We start from the raw sequence: 17,324 nt of genomic DNA on the forward strand, positions 1-17,324 counted from the left end.
TCTTAATTAAATGCGTACGCAACTTTTGATGAAATGGAAATTTTAGATTAGTACTTGAGAATATTAGTTCCTTTTAATTTGTGACACTACATATTGCCAAGTTGGTGGAAGAGTAAGTAATTGAGGTATAAATATAAAATGGTTATGAAACATATTTCTTTTTTTGGTATATTACATAGAAATAGTCCATATGCATTTACGACAGCCTTAGAGTTGCTTGAATTTTCTTGTTTCAATACATTAGTAATAATAGAAATCAATACAATATGATGTCAAGAAAGGTTCAAACTGCAAATTCTAATCATAAAGGAAACCGGGAAGAGATATAACAAAAGGGGGAGGGAACTTTATACAACCGATATAACCTATAGTTTCTAATCCCCATAAATTAAAGAATCAGATTGCATGCACACGATGCAACGATGAAATTGAGACATTAAACCTGTATCTATACAGCACAAAATTACACCACCTACCATATCTAACATGCCTCTTTCCATATTATATGTATTAGTATAAATTTAACCCTGGATCAGAAAAAGGCAAGTATTACTACTACTACTTAGCAAAAGCCCCAATCATGAAAAAATTATCTGATTCTAATGTAGAGTGAGTGACTTCCCCTTCTTCCACCGATGACATGCTTCAGAAGCCTCTCTTAGCACCGCAAAAATTAAGGATTGGTAACACACCCAATAGGAGAGGTTGGGACACCAATCGGAGATGCCTTAATTCCAACACGAATGATAATGCCCACAGAGGAAAGGTGCTATTTGACACGGAAGTCATGCCTAAATACGGTCAAATTCTGCGTAAATTTGTCTCTGTTCTTTGAATCCAAGCTTCGGGTTATATCAACCATTAGTTTATCAAAACAGGATGCAAGGCGCTGGTGCTGATCAGCAGGCTGCAATGTGAAGGAAATGAGATCAGCATGCTTACACATACAAATCTAATTGATGTGCAATCTACTGAGCACAAGGTAAGCTATATGTTGCCAGTAAATACAAAAGATGTTTTCAATTTTGGCTGAAGATTTAGATAACTGAGCTAGAAATGCTTTTAATAACCCTAAGTTGTAAGAAATAGCTAAAGGGCTTACCTGAGAAGCCAAAATATGAGCTTTCAAGTCCGTAAACATCTGCATGCATGTATCGCCAATCATAGCCATATTGTCAATATTGAAACATTATGCAGTGAAAAATATAAACATTAAAGAATATAAGCTAAATATCACCACCTGCTCATTTATAAGAATCAAGCTTAACATTGGCCGACTGAGACTCCATTGGTTGCTGCAATCCTCAAAGAGAACAATCTCAAAGAGAGTTTTCAGTATCTGGGAATAATTAAGCTTTGATGTTAGGATAAGATAATGAAATCTGGTTAAGGAAAATTCCACAGCAAATAGCGAACAAGTTCAGTTCGCAGAGAACAGTTAGAATACTATAGTCTGGTACTCTGGTTCAAAGACTCAATACGGTTGCTAAGAGTTTATAATAACTCACACGTCAATTTTATGTAGTAGTACTTGAGGGAGGCATTTTGCAATTTTTTAATGCTTTTGATATTTCAATCTTATAGAGCTTGGGACTTGTTCCTATCTTTTGTTTGCTTATTATGGCAATTTTACAACCAAAATACAGGGTACTTAAATGACAACATGTCTAAATGAATTAACTGACAAATGTACTAATTACCATAGCACATTACTTGAGTCAACGCATACTCCTCAAAACCAAATATATATACATACATAGTCATCAAGTATTCCCCAGCACATGAACAGGGGTATGCCTTCTGATATTTCAATCTTATAGAGCTTGGTACTCTGGTTCAGTTCGCAGAGAACAGTTAGAATACTATAGTCTGGTACTCTGCTTCAAAAACTCAATACGGTTGCTAAAAGTTTATAATAACTTACACGTCAATTTTATGTAGTAGTACTTGAGGGAGGCATTTTGCAATTTTTTTATGCTTTTGATATTTCAACCTTATAGAGCTTGGGACTTGTTCCAATCTTTTGTTTGCTTATTATGCCAATTTTAGAACCAAAATACAGGGTACTTAAATGACAATATGTCTAAATGAATTAACTGACAAATGTACTAATTACCATAGCACATTACTTGAGTCGACGCATACTCCTCAAAACCAAATATATATACATACATAGTCATCAAGTATTTCCCAGCACATGAACAGGGGTATGCCTTCTGATAGTCTCGACTATTTAGTCAAGTAGAGAGTAACCCATCTAATGCCACTTTAGGTTAGTAACGTTAAGATTAACTATGAGAAAATTTTACTGAAGCAAATAACCTAGATTCATAATAGATATGGAAATGTCATATAACAACCTAGACCAAAAGCTTAGACTAATTTAAGTATCCAAAACTTACTTCAGGGAGCAGTGCTGGACACTCGACAATGTGTCTGGCAAGATTAACTGCGGCTGGTGATGTGGGAGCCTCCCCAATGGTGATGTTATTAAAATAAAAGGCAGCCAAATTATCTACTGCAGATGCACACTGCCACCAAAAAAGTTAAACATTCAGCCTGACTTATGCAAGAATCTTAACTACTGGTGAAACAAAAATAAGCAGACGGAAGAATCATAGGTTATGAAATTGTAACGGAAGCATCAGGAGTATAATCTATGGCTACTACCCTCAGATAGTCATTAGTAGAATGGACCTAGTGTACTCAAGGATGTATCAAAAATCGTGAAGTACATCAGAACATGCCAACATAGAGATAGGTAATCATTCTTGACCGATGGAACAACAGACACAGAGAAGTGTGCTGGAGATCTTTGGTTCTTTCTACCTTTTCATGAATATGCTTATGAGGGAATTATGTGAGTTATAGTGAGTGCAAACTCAATTAAGCACAAAACCTATTCATGTCCTGCTTAGTGCTCATAAAATAAGAGATTTTTGAAGATTTATCATTCTAGATCTACAAGCTACCCCATGTTTATGGAGAACAATTCATGAAAGTAAAGGTGCATTTGAATCTACTTAACCATCAAGGTCAATATAAGTTCAGAAAAACTAAAGCCACATACGAATATTCCGTGGACTGCAACAGCAGAAGAAAATAGCATCATCCTATGTTTAAATTTAGCATACTAAAAGAAATCAACAGCCAGTTTTTTGATAGAGTAATGAGTTAAAATACAATAAGGGATGGTTGCTCTCACAAACCTGAGATGATATACCAGCATCTAGACCTTTGAGTCCGGACTCAAGCGAGCCAACAATGTGCATGAAGGTGCAAGTATCAAGACTCAGTACAAAGAGAAGATGGTTGTTAAATAGAACCTCCACAAATACAAAGTACGCCCTTGTTAACTGCCAAACATAGAAAGTTAATATAACAGCCTCATATTATGATCATGAAAAGGTCTGGTATGAAACTACAGGACAAAAACTATCATTCTTGGGGAGACCTCAACTCAATCACTGGTTTCACTCTCTTTTAAATGCATAAAGAGAAGAGTTAGCATTATAATGAAACCAAAAAGAAAAAATAAATTCAACACACGTTTGATATTTGATAGGCTAAAGAAACTGAAATAACCATAGCAAAGGACTATTCAGAAAAGAGTGAAGTATTAGCAAACCTTCCTGTAAGCCAAAATGTCCGCCAGTGGAATTGATAGTGTCATCTTGAGAGCAATATCAAGTGCATCAGCTAGTGCTCTATCACCATATAGTTCAAACACCCCAAAGTTGACATAATTCCCAGCAAGCGCTGTAATTTTGATTTTACAAATTCATAGGAAAAATAAGAGAATAGAAATCATAATCACATATATAGGATATTTCAGTATCCAGGATGTGAGCCATATGGGAATGTCAAATTTTCTTATGTGCCATATTTGTTACATTCAACAAAGTCAAACGTCAGAGGATGAACATATGAATGTAGATCATATTAATTCTAGTAGCGTGTCCTAAGTTGCATCCGTGCATGTTCCATCAAGTCCCAGTAAAAAAGGAAAAGCTAAGTATCTGACTGATGCAAATTAAGTTCTTTTTAATGAAGTTGTTTCAACTGCTGGTGATATCTCATCTACAAACTATACAGAGATCTGTAAAGGCCGATACTATGAAGAAGCATAAATAAGTGTAGAAAGAAACTTTACAGAGTAGTTTAAAATGTATCATCACATGCAAATGGATTATTTATTTAGCTTTAGTTAAAGCCTCATTTTTTTGCAACAAGGTGGTATTGAGATTCATCCAGTCTTATATTTGTTATAGCTCCAATACTTATGCAGCTAAAGCCCAAGATTTTATATAGAAGTTCGTGTTAATTTTTAAACACACAACCTTTTAAAATTGAATAGACTCTAATACTACTATTTTAAATGATAAACTTTAAACCCATCAGTCAAGAGACCTGCGACTCGTTAAATTTTTTGAACTCTAGTAACGTAAAATCATAAAATAATAAGCAAAAGATAACTTGTTCACAAAGACGATAGAGTACAGAACAAAACTCCAGTTTGATATCTCGAAGCATGAAGTTACAGACTTACCTCGAGAAAGAATCGTTAAGGAAATCCACATTCCCTTGTATTTGAAGCCATATATGTCACTAGTACTTGGAACAGATAAAATTCTTGTGCCGTATGCAACAAGCAATTTGCTAACTTCTCTGAAAAGAAGTATACCATTTGGAGATGAGATATCAAAAGTCAAACGCTGAGTTTTGTTTAACACGAATTCGGCCATGAATTTCAGCAATGGTGTTGTCACCTACACAAGAGTTTCCAAGTCAAATTTCGTACATGCAATAAAATAAATTAACATTGAACATTACACAAACAGTATTTTCTTTTTTAAAATGGTACTCCCTCCGTTCCTTGTTAATAGTGTGTTAAATGGATGGTGAAAAAAGTAAGAGAGAGTAAAGTAAGAGAGATGAAGAGAGAATAAAGTAAAAAGAAGAATTACTTTTTGCTAAAAATAGAAATGACTCAATTAACTTGGAACTTCCCAAAATAGAAAAATGACTCTATTAACATGGAACGGAGGGAGTATCAGAAAAGCAAGGATAAAAAACAGTTGTGGTTGTTTCCTTTTCCTTCTCAGCCTCTCTGCAGGGGGGCGAATGGCTCTGCACATACTAGCCATTTTGTGGAAAGAAGAGGAATGTTGAAGGAAGAATTTGATGTAAGGTAATTATTGTAATTATGTTAGCCAAAATAATAGGAATTGTGGATAATGGATATACATGTAGACTTTCCCGCTCTGTTGGATAGATTATGCTTATAGAATTGTTAATTGATCTTTCAATAAGGTCATAACTAGGTCACACAAGGGTGGTGTCAGCATTACCACCCCCAATACAAATGCATCACCAGAGTTTCACATGCTAGCATCACAAAGGTCTAATGTCCTAGAATGCAGGGCATGTTAACGATCACATGTCACTTTCAGGAATCTGATTCCCCATTCCCACAAAAAAGACAGTCACTAGTTCATGTCCGGAACATAACAATGTTTCCAGAGAAACAAGCTCCCAAAACCAGGAGTACCCCCAGATCCAAAGACACATCTTATATCACCCTTCATATACATTTGTAGGGATTAATCTCAGTAACAGGTGGCGTCTGTTCAATATTTAAGCATCATGTTACATCCTATACATTAACCAACAGGCTTTGACATTTCAATATTTATGTCTGATTATTACATCCTAAACATTAACCAACAAGCCCATCGTCAGGTATAAGTGACATTATGACATTGTAGAGTCACTCAGAAAATTTCAGCATGAAGCTCTCTGCAACAGTAAAAGTTATTCTCAGAATTCTACTTTCATCGACCTACCCCCACAAACCTGCATGAACTTCTCTCCCCTAAGTCCCCTTCTAAAATATTTTTACCATATAATGCAACTGATTGAAACTTATCAGGCAGAAATAGTTGCAGCATAGTTCAACTAGGTTCCAGTGATTGTTTCTCATTTTCTACTAGTTAATGAGCTTCTTACCATTGTCATATACTTTTATCCTACATGCTGTGATAGACTACCTCTAACTTAATATGCCTAAGTATCCAGTTCGATAAACAAATTGAAAAATATCAACTGCTCCCATTCAACATAGAGTGAGAAACGCAACACTTATGAAGGACTATCTTTATAAACCAACCTCCGGTGTGTCAGCCCAGTGTGAAATCCCTCTTAACAGAATTGGCATGTGAGCTGGATAAATCCAGTCAAAGAGAAGCCCATATGTCCTGCGGCTGAAAGAAAAATAGAGAGGAGTTTACAAGAGCTAAGGTAAAATACATGAACATGTGTTATTTACAGTCAACTATACCAACCTATTTGTGGCCATAGCTATCCCCCTCAAATCTCTCATCAACCCAATTAGAGCATATTTCACAGAATCGGTTCGAAACATAGTCTCAGGGGTTGATTCCAAACTAATAAATACCTATATGATATAAAAATTATCAATCAGTGACCATCAATAATAATACTATGAAAACCTTGAAAGCGTTGAATCTGCCAAGCTAAGTGATGCAATAAGAATTCCACAATCATAACTAAAATTCCGTATATCTTGTAATTCTCTGCAGGATGCCCTCAAAGTTTATTTCATGTAAATCAAATATTGTGTTCAAAGAAAACTAACATAAATAAATTCGACTGATCAGTCTGCTTGTTTTCTACTTTTGCCTTAATTGACTGAAGTCCATGAATGGACTTATTGTGGTTAATTGGAGAGAGAAAGAGTGGGTGTAAGTACTAACTGGAGAGAGAAAGAGAGTTGAATATTTAATTGGAGAGAGAAAAAAGTGGTAGGGTGTATTAATTGGAGAGAAAAAGTTACCAAAAATAGAAATGTGTTATCTTAGTTGGGACAAACTAAAAAGAAAAGTGTGTCATCTTAGTTGGGACGGAGGGAGTATTTTTTTCAGAAAAAATGTATTTATAGGCATGTTTTTTTGAATTTAAAGGCATGTTTTTGCTAAAAGAAACCAGCACTCTTCAAATAATAAAACATCTATGGACCAATAAATCTGCAAATGTATGAATAAAAATAATGCATGGCAAGATAGCTTTAATCTTATACATAGAGTGTTGCATCCTCCCACAAACTTGTTTCAAGCACAGAAATAAACTAGAGATATGTAAATGCATAGTGTGCAACATAGTTAATTATCACGTTGTTTATCTGATAATGATATTGTCATTTTTGAGAAAGATGACTAAGTTATCTTATCATGATATTTTAAATTTTTTCCTTCTGTATAATCATATAAAAAAAGTTATAGGTTGAATTGACAAATATAAATGTCCTACCACCCGTGCCAACATACTTGAACAAATACATAATAAACATATAGACTTCAAGGATAAGATAGAGGAAGAAGGTGTGGGAACAATTATGTTTAGAGTCGTTAGGTAGACCTCGAGTCACAAATACCAAACATATATCACCAAGTGCATATCAGTGAAGTGGGGTTACGTAAAACATAAGATAGAGGAAGAAGAAGTTCAGTATACTTGAAGCAGAGGATCCATTGAAGACTTGAAGAGGGAGGTACTGTCTTCCAGGAATATCAACCACCCAATAGTGTAGTAGAACGTTGTCCTGCTCCTAGAGCATCTGTACTCTTCAAGAAAAGGGAAATGCTCCCTCTAAATTTATAAATGAACAAGAGATGTTGTAAGTGAGGGTATAAGAGAAAAAGGCATACATTAGAAGCTTTTCAATAAATAAAACAACAAGGTCTTACAGTGTGATTAGCTACAATGAACTTGATTGTGTCCAGCTTGAGTAATAGCTTTCCAGTCATATAACTACAATAAAGCAAAATAGATGTGCTTAGAAGATGAAGAACTAGTAACCTATCGCATTTTCGAAATCCTGAACAAGCAAACGTACCCAGATGCCAGCTCCAAGAACAGACTCAAGGTTTGATCGATGACCTCTTCACTCTGTAATGACAAAATAACTGAGATGCAGAATGAAGAAAATTGCAGAAACAAAAGCAAGACCAAACATAGAAAGACTACCTCTGTATAACACTTGAGGTTTGTAGCAATTTTCCGAACAAAAAAGTCCAACAGCAACAGATGATCATTAAGCCCAATGAGTTCAGACAATCGGGCATACAACTGCTGCAACAAACCAGAGAGCCTCTGACACTTATAAACATTACCGGACAGGAGAGATGATTCCTTGCGAGCAAAAAAAGACTTTTTTTACCTTTGATGAGTGCATAGCTTGATCACCCACATAGGACTTCCTGAAATTCTGGAAAAACGTGAGTATTGCTCGATCTAGTCTTTGCTTGCTTAATTCACTGTATCTCTGCCAAATACAAAAGTACAGAAGTGTGCTTCAGTATCATCCTAAAAAATGAGATGGCTCAACAAAGAGAAGGCACTGATTTATGCTTTCTGGTCTTCCAATAGTATACATTGAAATGAACATAATGTTTTTGACTTACACTTAGCTTTCGCTTTGTCTATTACTATTTCAGGTAACAATAGTTTATAGAATAGAAATATGATGTTGTAAGTAGACAGGGATAAAAAGTCCACCAAATCATTTTATAAGAAACATTACACTTCAATCCCTAGCAATCAGAGAAATCCTTTAAACTCTTTTCCCAAATCCCATGTTGTTACTAAGATCTTCAACCCATTCTATACATCCTCAAATGGCTCCTCAGTGTCTTCAAGGATTGGTTGCTTTCCAGCCAAATGACTCTCATGGTTCATAAATAGTGACCCATTATAATCTGCCCTCTATCAAGATGTACTAACACAAACCTAAAAGAGTGCCTCACTATTTAATAAGCCATTAAATGTTCACTCATGCAATATTGGAGTGTTTTTGGTGAATATTCTCCATCACTCATTAATTCAAATGTACGAGTTCAAGAGTTTTAAGTCAGGTATATATTCGAAATTATTTCAGATTTATTGGAAACTTTGCAAACCAAATATATAAATGAAAAGCCTTCAAAACTGATCTCTGGAGATGAATTTCATACGAATTTCCACTCACACAGATATCCAACCTTATTCACTTTAACAAGTCAAAATCAATACAAAAGCCACACAGAAAGAACTCATACTTCTAGGGGATAAGTGATAACTAATGCACTTCTGGTCATACCTGATTACGTAACCCACTGTCAGCAACGTTTACTAATCGCAAAACACGAGCAGCAAGTTCTGCATCGATTACTTCTTGGGATTCAGCACTGTAAGTCATACACGCTTCTACATGGTTAACAGCAATATGAAAGAAACCAAGCTGCTGAAGAGATTGTAAGAGGCCAAGAAACAAGATTACCTGCAACCAACAGATTGCTTTATTTTTAAAATAGCAGCAATTATATGTACAATCCAAGCCAGCTTGGCTTCAACCACAGAAAGTTCAGTATTATCACCACCTTGTACCTGCGCTCTTTCCTTTTAAAGAGGAAATATTTTCACCCAGTATGTTAGTGCCCAAAAGCCCAATATACAACATAATAATACAAATTCAACATACCACATAAATTTGCAAAACAGGCTCCATGATCTTGATAATGAACAAGCTGCTGTTTTCATACTGAAACAAGAAACTTCCAAGGTAAGGTACAAAAGAAATACAATGTAATTAAAAAATTAAAGAACGTGATAACTCAAATAAAAAATCACATTCAACCTGGAATCTGCAGAGATATGGAAAACAATCAAGCTGATCTTGAAGGAGGTCAACGTTGTCAAGTGGATGCTCTGAAATATCGTCAGGTAAGCCTGTCTAAAATAACAAGGAGATGCACATAAAATCTACAATACCAGACTATTCTGAAACTCGGGGTGATTTTAGTTAAGATCCAAACCTGAGCAGAATCCAATCTTGAAGTGATGAAACCTTCAGTAATTTTGGGCACAAATTCGTCAAGCAAACTTGGTGCATCACCCTTCAAGTAGGGCACAGAACTCACCAACCTAGACCATAGCCCTAAAAGGTAGTAGACACTGCTACTGGCCCACTGAAAAAGCAACAAAAGCATTAGGTTTCTAACACCAATATTCCTACCATTCTGTTATACTCCCTCCGTCCCGTGCTACTCGCACGTTTGCTTTTCGGCTCGTCACAAAGTCCTTACACTATTTATAATTTAAGTTAGAATTAATGCATTTAATTAATATGTTAGTTTAAGTTAAGAGCTCTTTTATTAAGTGATGTCTCATTACACCTAAAATTCTTTTTTAATTACACAAAAAAATCAATCCCAAATTTACGGCCTAAAATGAAAAGTGCGAGTAGCATGGGACGGAGGGAGTATAACCTAATTGCAATAAGTCAGAGATGAACAGCCGAAGAAGCTCTGTTTTAAGTTAAACCAAGTTATCAACACAAATTACAAGAAATTAATGAACAACAATCAAGACCTGCCAGGACAACAGAGATTTTGATGTAAACTCTGCAACTAAGCGTATCCAATCTCCATAGCCTTCCATTGTCACAAGCTCAGACAACTGCAATAGAATAGAGAGTGAAAACAGAAAGTTCCGATGAGAAAAAGAAAACCAAGTCAATATACAGAAATAATTATGCTCTTGGTACATATTCAATTGCATGTGCCAGTGAGATGCACTTTTTCCTCCTTCATTCTTTTATAATAAACCAAAACTTTTGTAATAAAAGAAAGGGTTCTAATTGCTTCTAAAATCATGAAATTTGCACATAGTTTATTTTTCTCATGAACTTAAATTTGTAACACTAATAAGATGATCAGACAGTTCGTTGTAATTTTTTCCTGAAGAAATATTCAGAAAATTTTTAATTCTTAAATATTGTAGAAGTGTGCTAAAAAACTATAGTCCCTATAGGTAATAAAAAGTAATTCTAGGGAATCGATTTCAATGGATAGTCAAACTTAAACTTACTTCATCAACCAACAACATGAAAAGCTCTTAAGTTATTGCTAAATGCATGAGAGTGATATGATTCATTGTTATGGACTAAAGTCCAATATTGGTCCTCTACATTTGCCCAAAAAAAACTTTTTGCTCCTACACATTACGTGTGTTAGCTTTTTGATCCCACCATCCCACACAGCATGTTTTGATCCATAATTAATAGTTCTGCCAAAAACTAACGGTCAATCTTTGACTAGATTAGTGAGTTTAATATCATTCTAATTAATCAGATTTATGAGTTAATTACCATTCTAATTAAAAAGACAAAAAATACTTAAATTTACAATAGTTAATTAGAGTGATAATTAACATAGTAATCTGGTCAAAACACAGTAGATAGTTAAATTTTGACAAAACTATTAATTAACACACTTGATATGTAGGAGTGGGACCAAAAAGTTGTTTTCAGACAAAGTGCATGACCAATTTTGGACTTCAGTCTAACATTACACCAAAAGGTGTTGAGGGCACAAACTAATTAGCTATATTGTATAAGGAACTCAATGACTGAGCAAAATTAGTTGCGTTAAGCCACGATCAGGTAAAATATAACAATACCTGATAATTAACTCTGAATCTTCCAAGAAGGCGACAAAATTCATGGTAATTATCATGGTCAGCAAGACCTAATTTCAAATTCAGCAAACATTCAAATGTGGAATGATAGGGCTATCACGATATGCTGTACATCATTTCATGAAGAAATATAGGGATCAAAGTACCAGCAGAAGTAACAATAAGAAAATTTGTTATGGAAGAAAAGCGCACAGTAAAGAAGAGCCTACGCACAAAATATATTCTTCCTAGTATAATTCAAGTGTATTTCACCAATATAGATTGGCTGTTCCACCCTTTCAAACAAAACAAAAAACTTTAACAAAATTTCCTAGTGCCAGAGTAACCTAAATGAAGTCTTAAATCTCATGGAAGGAAAGCGCAGAATAAAGAAGAGTCTAAGCACAAAATATATTCTTCCTGGTATAATTCCAGTGTATTTCACCAATATGTAAGGTTGTTCCACTCTTTCAAACAAAACAAAAAACATAACAAACATTCCAAGCTCCAGAATAAACTAGATGAAGTTTCAAATCACATGAGCAAACCCACATATATCCTAAACAATTGCATTAGATTTGCATTTCCAATATCAAGTCTGACATAAGGATGGCGCATGCACCAGTCTCATGGAATAGTGACAGTTCCTGCTGGCTGATATGTAGAACAACACAATGAATCCAACAGAATAAATTCAGACAAATGATCTTAGAAGTTAAAAAAATTGGACACAAAAGTGTCCCAGTATTAAAATTCTTTGTAAGCAGCATAATTAAGTGTTAGTAAAGTAGAATATAACAACTTAGCTTGTTAGTGTAATAGAAAGTACATATTCTATAACATCAAAATGTCAAGAATGATGTCACCAATGTTTAGAGAAATATCATCTAGCAATGACTGGAATTACCAATGCATCACAAGACTTCAAATTGAAATTAGAACAAATCACAGTCACAATCTTACAAGGGAAAAAATTGGGTATTGAGTCCTCAAACAATGAAAAAGGATATCAAGGTCTTTTTCACCTCAAGGTTTTTTTCACCTCATAAGTTATTCAGAGCTACAACAATAGAAATGCTGTCATCCTTTTAGAACTTAGAATTAACAAGATACCAAAAGTCATCATAGATAGTATGAAATGGATCCATTGAGCAAGTAAACATGATAACATTAAAGCCTAAGAGTTCACCTTCCCAATTTAACGAATTTATAATAAATACTCATTTTAAAATATGAGCGGAATTCACTAATTTAAAAGGAATATTAGCAGAATGATTTAAACTGAGTACAACTACAAAAATGTTGCCTGTACTCAATCCAAATAACCAAATGCACAAAATATCAAAGATGAAAGAGAACTGTGAAATTATATAAGCAAAACACTTCAAGATGACATTAGTTTACAAACCTTGCCCAGTTCTTAAAATTTCTTTGGTTCCTGACATTAGATGGTCCAAGAACTTGGACCGTGCAGCATCATTGGTAAACAGAGAACGTCTGACAGAAGCTAATCGGACCAAGCACTCCAGTGACTGGAAATTAACAGGAGATAAATATGAGTAGAAAATGAACACTGAAAAACAGACAAAAATTTTGAGGAAACAAACTGAGCTCAGAGGTGTCAAATCAGAAAGAAAGAAAAATACATGATTTATAAATTATAAGCAAAAGCAGAAAAGTGAATGGCAACCCAATGAATGAAAGCCCAAAATAATTCCTACAAGTTAATATTAGTAACAACTAACAAAGAATAAAATGTTCCAAAACAACAGTTGTGTGCGTGTGCATATGTATGAGAAGAAATCTAAGTAAGCCTGCTCAATAACACATACAATAGACACAATTTCTAATATATTCAAATAAAACCATGTAAAGCTAACAAGATAACACAGTTTTGGTCACCAAAGAAAACCTATTCTGGTATAACTTAGAAAACACTTGTTATTGCATCTTGACAAAACAGAACATCAAACACAGAACTCAAAAGAAAATTATAATTGTAAGGCCTTCAGGAGAGTATAGCTCACAAATGAAGAAATTGGTGAACTAACCTCCTTGGAGATGGGGGGCTTTGTGAGTGCATAGTAATCAAAGTATATCTGTAATGTTGAAGATTCCTCTAATATAGGTTTCCAAGAAGATGGAATCTGTGGAATTAAACTCAGTCAAAGGAATAAACCTTGTAAAAACAATTCCCTGGGTATCATATTTACACGATATATTGTTATAATGTTATATAAATAAAACATATAATAGAATAACACATCCTTGACAATGGTAGTAGCTTTAAAGGTCATGCAAGCAAAGTATCAGTTCTATCTTTTATCTCCAAATATGTACCTGCACAGTCCCAAACTCTTCAGAGCTTTCATCAATTGATGTCCCGACAAAATCAAAAGAAAGACACTTTAATGAAAGTGAGAGAGCCAATTCTTGCAACCGGTTAGCTGAGTATCACAAATTAGTGTATATTAGTTTCAATCTAACTGAGGAAAAAATCAATATAACACCAACATTATAGAAACAGCTTGTTAAGGCAGTGCTGTACCATCATTTTTAAGTTGATGTAATGAAGTTAAGGATATTTGGAAGATTTGGAAAAGGCATTGATCCCTGAAGGAACAAGCCACCCTTCGATGATGTGATGAAGGCAACCCAGGATTGGCCTGAGAGTACAAGGAATATAAGATCCACGTGAGATTCGAGCATGCAAAGAATTGTAAGGAAGAGGAAAAGGAAGAAGTCATTGAAGGTCTATCATACTGACAAAATAAGAAACATTTACACAGTATGTGTATATTGGGTAACAAGGCACAAGTAATTCTCCTCCCATATTTTACTTTTATATACTTCACAAAACTAAGAAAAGTGTTAAGAAAGACGAACCTGATTCATCTCACAAACAAGTTGATTTAATATTTTTAAACCAATAGCGTAATGATCTGATGTGGCCTGACAAATATAGAATCCATCAGATGTAATGCCCACAACATGTATAAACAAGTGCTTTAAATGTGACATACCAGAGTAAAACAAAGACATCCAGAAGGTTGAATTTGCATATCCCAAAAAGATTATTATGAGGCATTCAAAATGACAAATGGTAGTGAAACATTATAATTATATACATGGATAGCTGGTACAAAGAGAGAGGAGTCTAAATTATGCATATGTGATTGTGCTACAAAATTAACTAAAGAGGTTATAATACAAACTAGAGCTTAGGACAGAGAAACAAGATAAGAACAAAAATGGTAAAACGAGCTGCACATTAAAATAATACTCATATTCATACAGTATATATCCATGACATGTACTTCACCATTATCATTTAGCTAAGAGATCCCGAATCTATTCAGGAAAATATGATTTTAATGTTCCCACTTCTAGTTTTAAAGTCACGTATGATTAACATTAGGGTAGAACACTCAAGTCCCCACTTCAAGGTCCTCTCAGATATCTTGTTAGGAGAGGTATAAGCAGAGAAGAAGGTAATATTATGACAATCGTAAGTACTTAGCTTCTGATACAGTGCCTTGAATTAGCCAATCAGTTCATATTAACCATATGCTCAATCAAATAATGTCATAAAGTTCAACTAATGTGGTCATATTACACTCTTTAGTATCTTTCAAACAACTAAATGAAAAAATAAAACAAGTTCTAGTGAAATAAACTGGCACCAATTGTTAATTCATCAAATACTACAAAAGTTACTTAACGACTTACTAAAGCACTTTGTTGTCTCCTATGAATGTCTTTACTGCAAACTTAACAGAACACACATAATTGGAGATGTAGAGGTCAAGAACTTTAAGATGCATGTAGCAAATCTAAAGACGAATTTGCATCATCATAAGTCATAACATAATTTTATCTGACACAATAAAATACCTGGCTCAAAAAGTTAATTGATTCTTTAGCCACATCTCTAAATCTATCATCATCGAACCATCCGAATTTGGTAAGTCGACACAAAAGTTGAACTAAAGATCCGATGACAAAGGGCTGCAGCTCAGGACCTCTGTTTGCCAGATAGTTTACAAGATAATTTCCTTCATAGACAGTTAAAGCCAAAGAATTTAGATTGCATAATAAAGATGATGGTGATAACAATATCAAATACATAAAAGTGGCAATCAATTCTGTGATGAAAACGTTTTAGCTTGGAACTTGATTGTCAAAATTGTCATAATGTTACGATGCCTTGCTAACATTAAGGATCAGACCAATTGAGACAGACAGACAGACAACAGAATAAATTCATTTAACATGCCCAACATAATATGTAAGTTGGATATATTTACGGATATCAAGGCGAAGCTGCAATGATAGACTATGCTCAGTCACTTGCTTCAACAAGCTTGAACTGGCCAGCATCAACGCATAAGGGGTCAAAGCATTGTCCAGAATATACTGACACTGTGAAATATAATCAATATTTGTGGAAAAGCATTTCAGAGTGTTCTCAGCATGTGTCCTTTCTGTTGAATCTTGTGAGTTATAAAGTCTTTCACACAACAGTTCCAGCTGCGCTAAGCTCTCCATTGACACTAAAGCCACACCAAAATGCCCTTCTACAAATCCCAGCAGATCAAGGACCAGCACTCATCCAATCCAATATCAGTCTACAAAATGTTCCACATACAAAAATGGGTTAAATACATACACATTGTCAGTGGTTAGGTGGTCGTGAAAGATAATGATACACATGAACAGGGGAAACCAATCAGAGAACAGATCAAACAGTAGATGAACTTATGCATAAGAAACGAGATCGACTTAGGCACATTCAAAACTAAGTCCAGCAATGCATCAAATCTATCTATCTAAGTTCAACAAGACGGCATCACAACAATGCTCTCATACAGCATATCGAACCGCAGTAACAGAGGCCCTGTACCCTTTGCATCTAATGGTATACCATTGCAGAATAGATCGTTTGGCATGCAAAACGTGATTATGAAAATAGCCCACATAAAGAATACAAATCCAAATGTTACATATGAATCCACAATAACAAAGATACAACAGATGTTCTCTCTCCTTTGGAGAAAAATCCCCTACATAATAAACTGTAAAAAAAAAAGAAAAAACCCCTAACAAGGATGAAATACAGCTATCACAGATATCATAAGAGCTCCAGTAAAATCAACCAATAGCTGTTCAGCATCTCAAACCCTGACAACAAAACCAACAACAAATAACAAAAAAATTAAATCAATTGGAGCTTGATCAATGTAAACGGAAAAATCAATCGTAGACGCACATTCAGCTCATACATATTACTAATTGATTACAAATTGATTACAAATATATTAAACCCACTGTAAATCCTTCAGTTTCGTACAATACACGAAAGAAAAATGAAAAATTACTTGCGGAAGAACCTCGAAGTTATCAGCTCAACTGGTGAAAAGGAATTTATCAGCGATCGGAGCCGAATAAATCCTTGGATTCCTAAGCGATTATTTCAATTATATTTATCTTTTGGGAAATAAAAAGCAGAGAATAACTGTATTGAATTTGTGAGAAAGCGAGAAGTCTACAAAAGGTGTGCAAACAGATCAGAGAGTCAAAATCACGCAGACTCGAGTTGAAATCATCAACCAATTGATATAAAATTCACTAATTACTCCTTAGTAACTTTTTTATTTACTATAGTCAATATAATTAAATAAATTAATAGATGCTGTATCGAGATTCCTGATGATCTTCTCAGCTAGAGTTGAGAATGTAATTGGTTTCAAAATACTAAGAATTAATTAAAAGAATAATTTTGTCGTGTGTGAAATAATTATTGGAAATAT

General features: G+C 34.5%; 1 protein-coding gene across 5 annotated transcripts; it reads right to left on the bottom strand.

The window, feature by feature from the left end:
- Nucleotides 1–213: 213 nt before the first annotated feature.
- On the bottom strand, nucleotides 214–17,105 carry LOC121774052 (exportin-7-A-like). Of its 5 annotated transcripts, none has more exons than XM_042170969.1 (30): nucleotides 16,905–17,105; nucleotides 16,619–16,695; nucleotides 15,822–16,142; nucleotides 15,409–15,569; nucleotides 14,401–14,466; nucleotides 14,063–14,180; nucleotides 13,855–13,961; nucleotides 13,566–13,661; nucleotides 12,923–13,046; nucleotides 11,518–11,585; nucleotides 10,429–10,515; nucleotides 9,873–10,025; nucleotides 9,695–9,790; nucleotides 9,539–9,598; nucleotides 9,338–9,456; nucleotides 9,158–9,245; nucleotides 8,240–8,344; nucleotides 8,047–8,151; nucleotides 7,916–7,968; nucleotides 7,767–7,830; nucleotides 7,534–7,668; nucleotides 6,345–6,457; nucleotides 6,170–6,263; nucleotides 4,550–4,769; nucleotides 3,629–3,759; nucleotides 3,210–3,356; nucleotides 2,403–2,531; nucleotides 1,241–1,339; nucleotides 1,103–1,141; nucleotides 214–907 (listed from the first exon to the last, which is right to left on the bottom strand). In XM_042170969.1, exons 3-30 carry the CDS (start codon nucleotides 16,060–16,062, stop codon nucleotides 770–772), a joined length of 3,156 nt encoding a protein of 1,051 aa, XP_042026903.1. In that variant the 5' UTR covers nucleotides 16,063–16,142; nucleotides 16,619–16,695; nucleotides 16,905–17,105; the 3' UTR covers nucleotides 214–769. The 5 variants fall into 5 exon arrangements, with proteins under 5 accessions (XP_042026903.1, XP_042026901.1, XP_042026902.1 ...); XM_042170967.1 differs by having other exon boundaries at nucleotides 16,893–17,105; XM_042170968.1 differs by lacking the exon at nucleotides 16,619–16,695.
- Between the last annotated feature and the right edge of the window lie 219 nt (nucleotides 17,106–17,324).

The sequence above is a fragment of the Salvia splendens genome, chromosome 17, assembly GCF_004379255.2.
Source record: "Salvia splendens isolate huo1 chromosome 17, SspV2, whole genome shotgun sequence".
NCBI classification, from domain to species: Eukaryota; Viridiplantae; Streptophyta; class Magnoliopsida; order Lamiales; family Lamiaceae; genus Salvia; species Salvia splendens.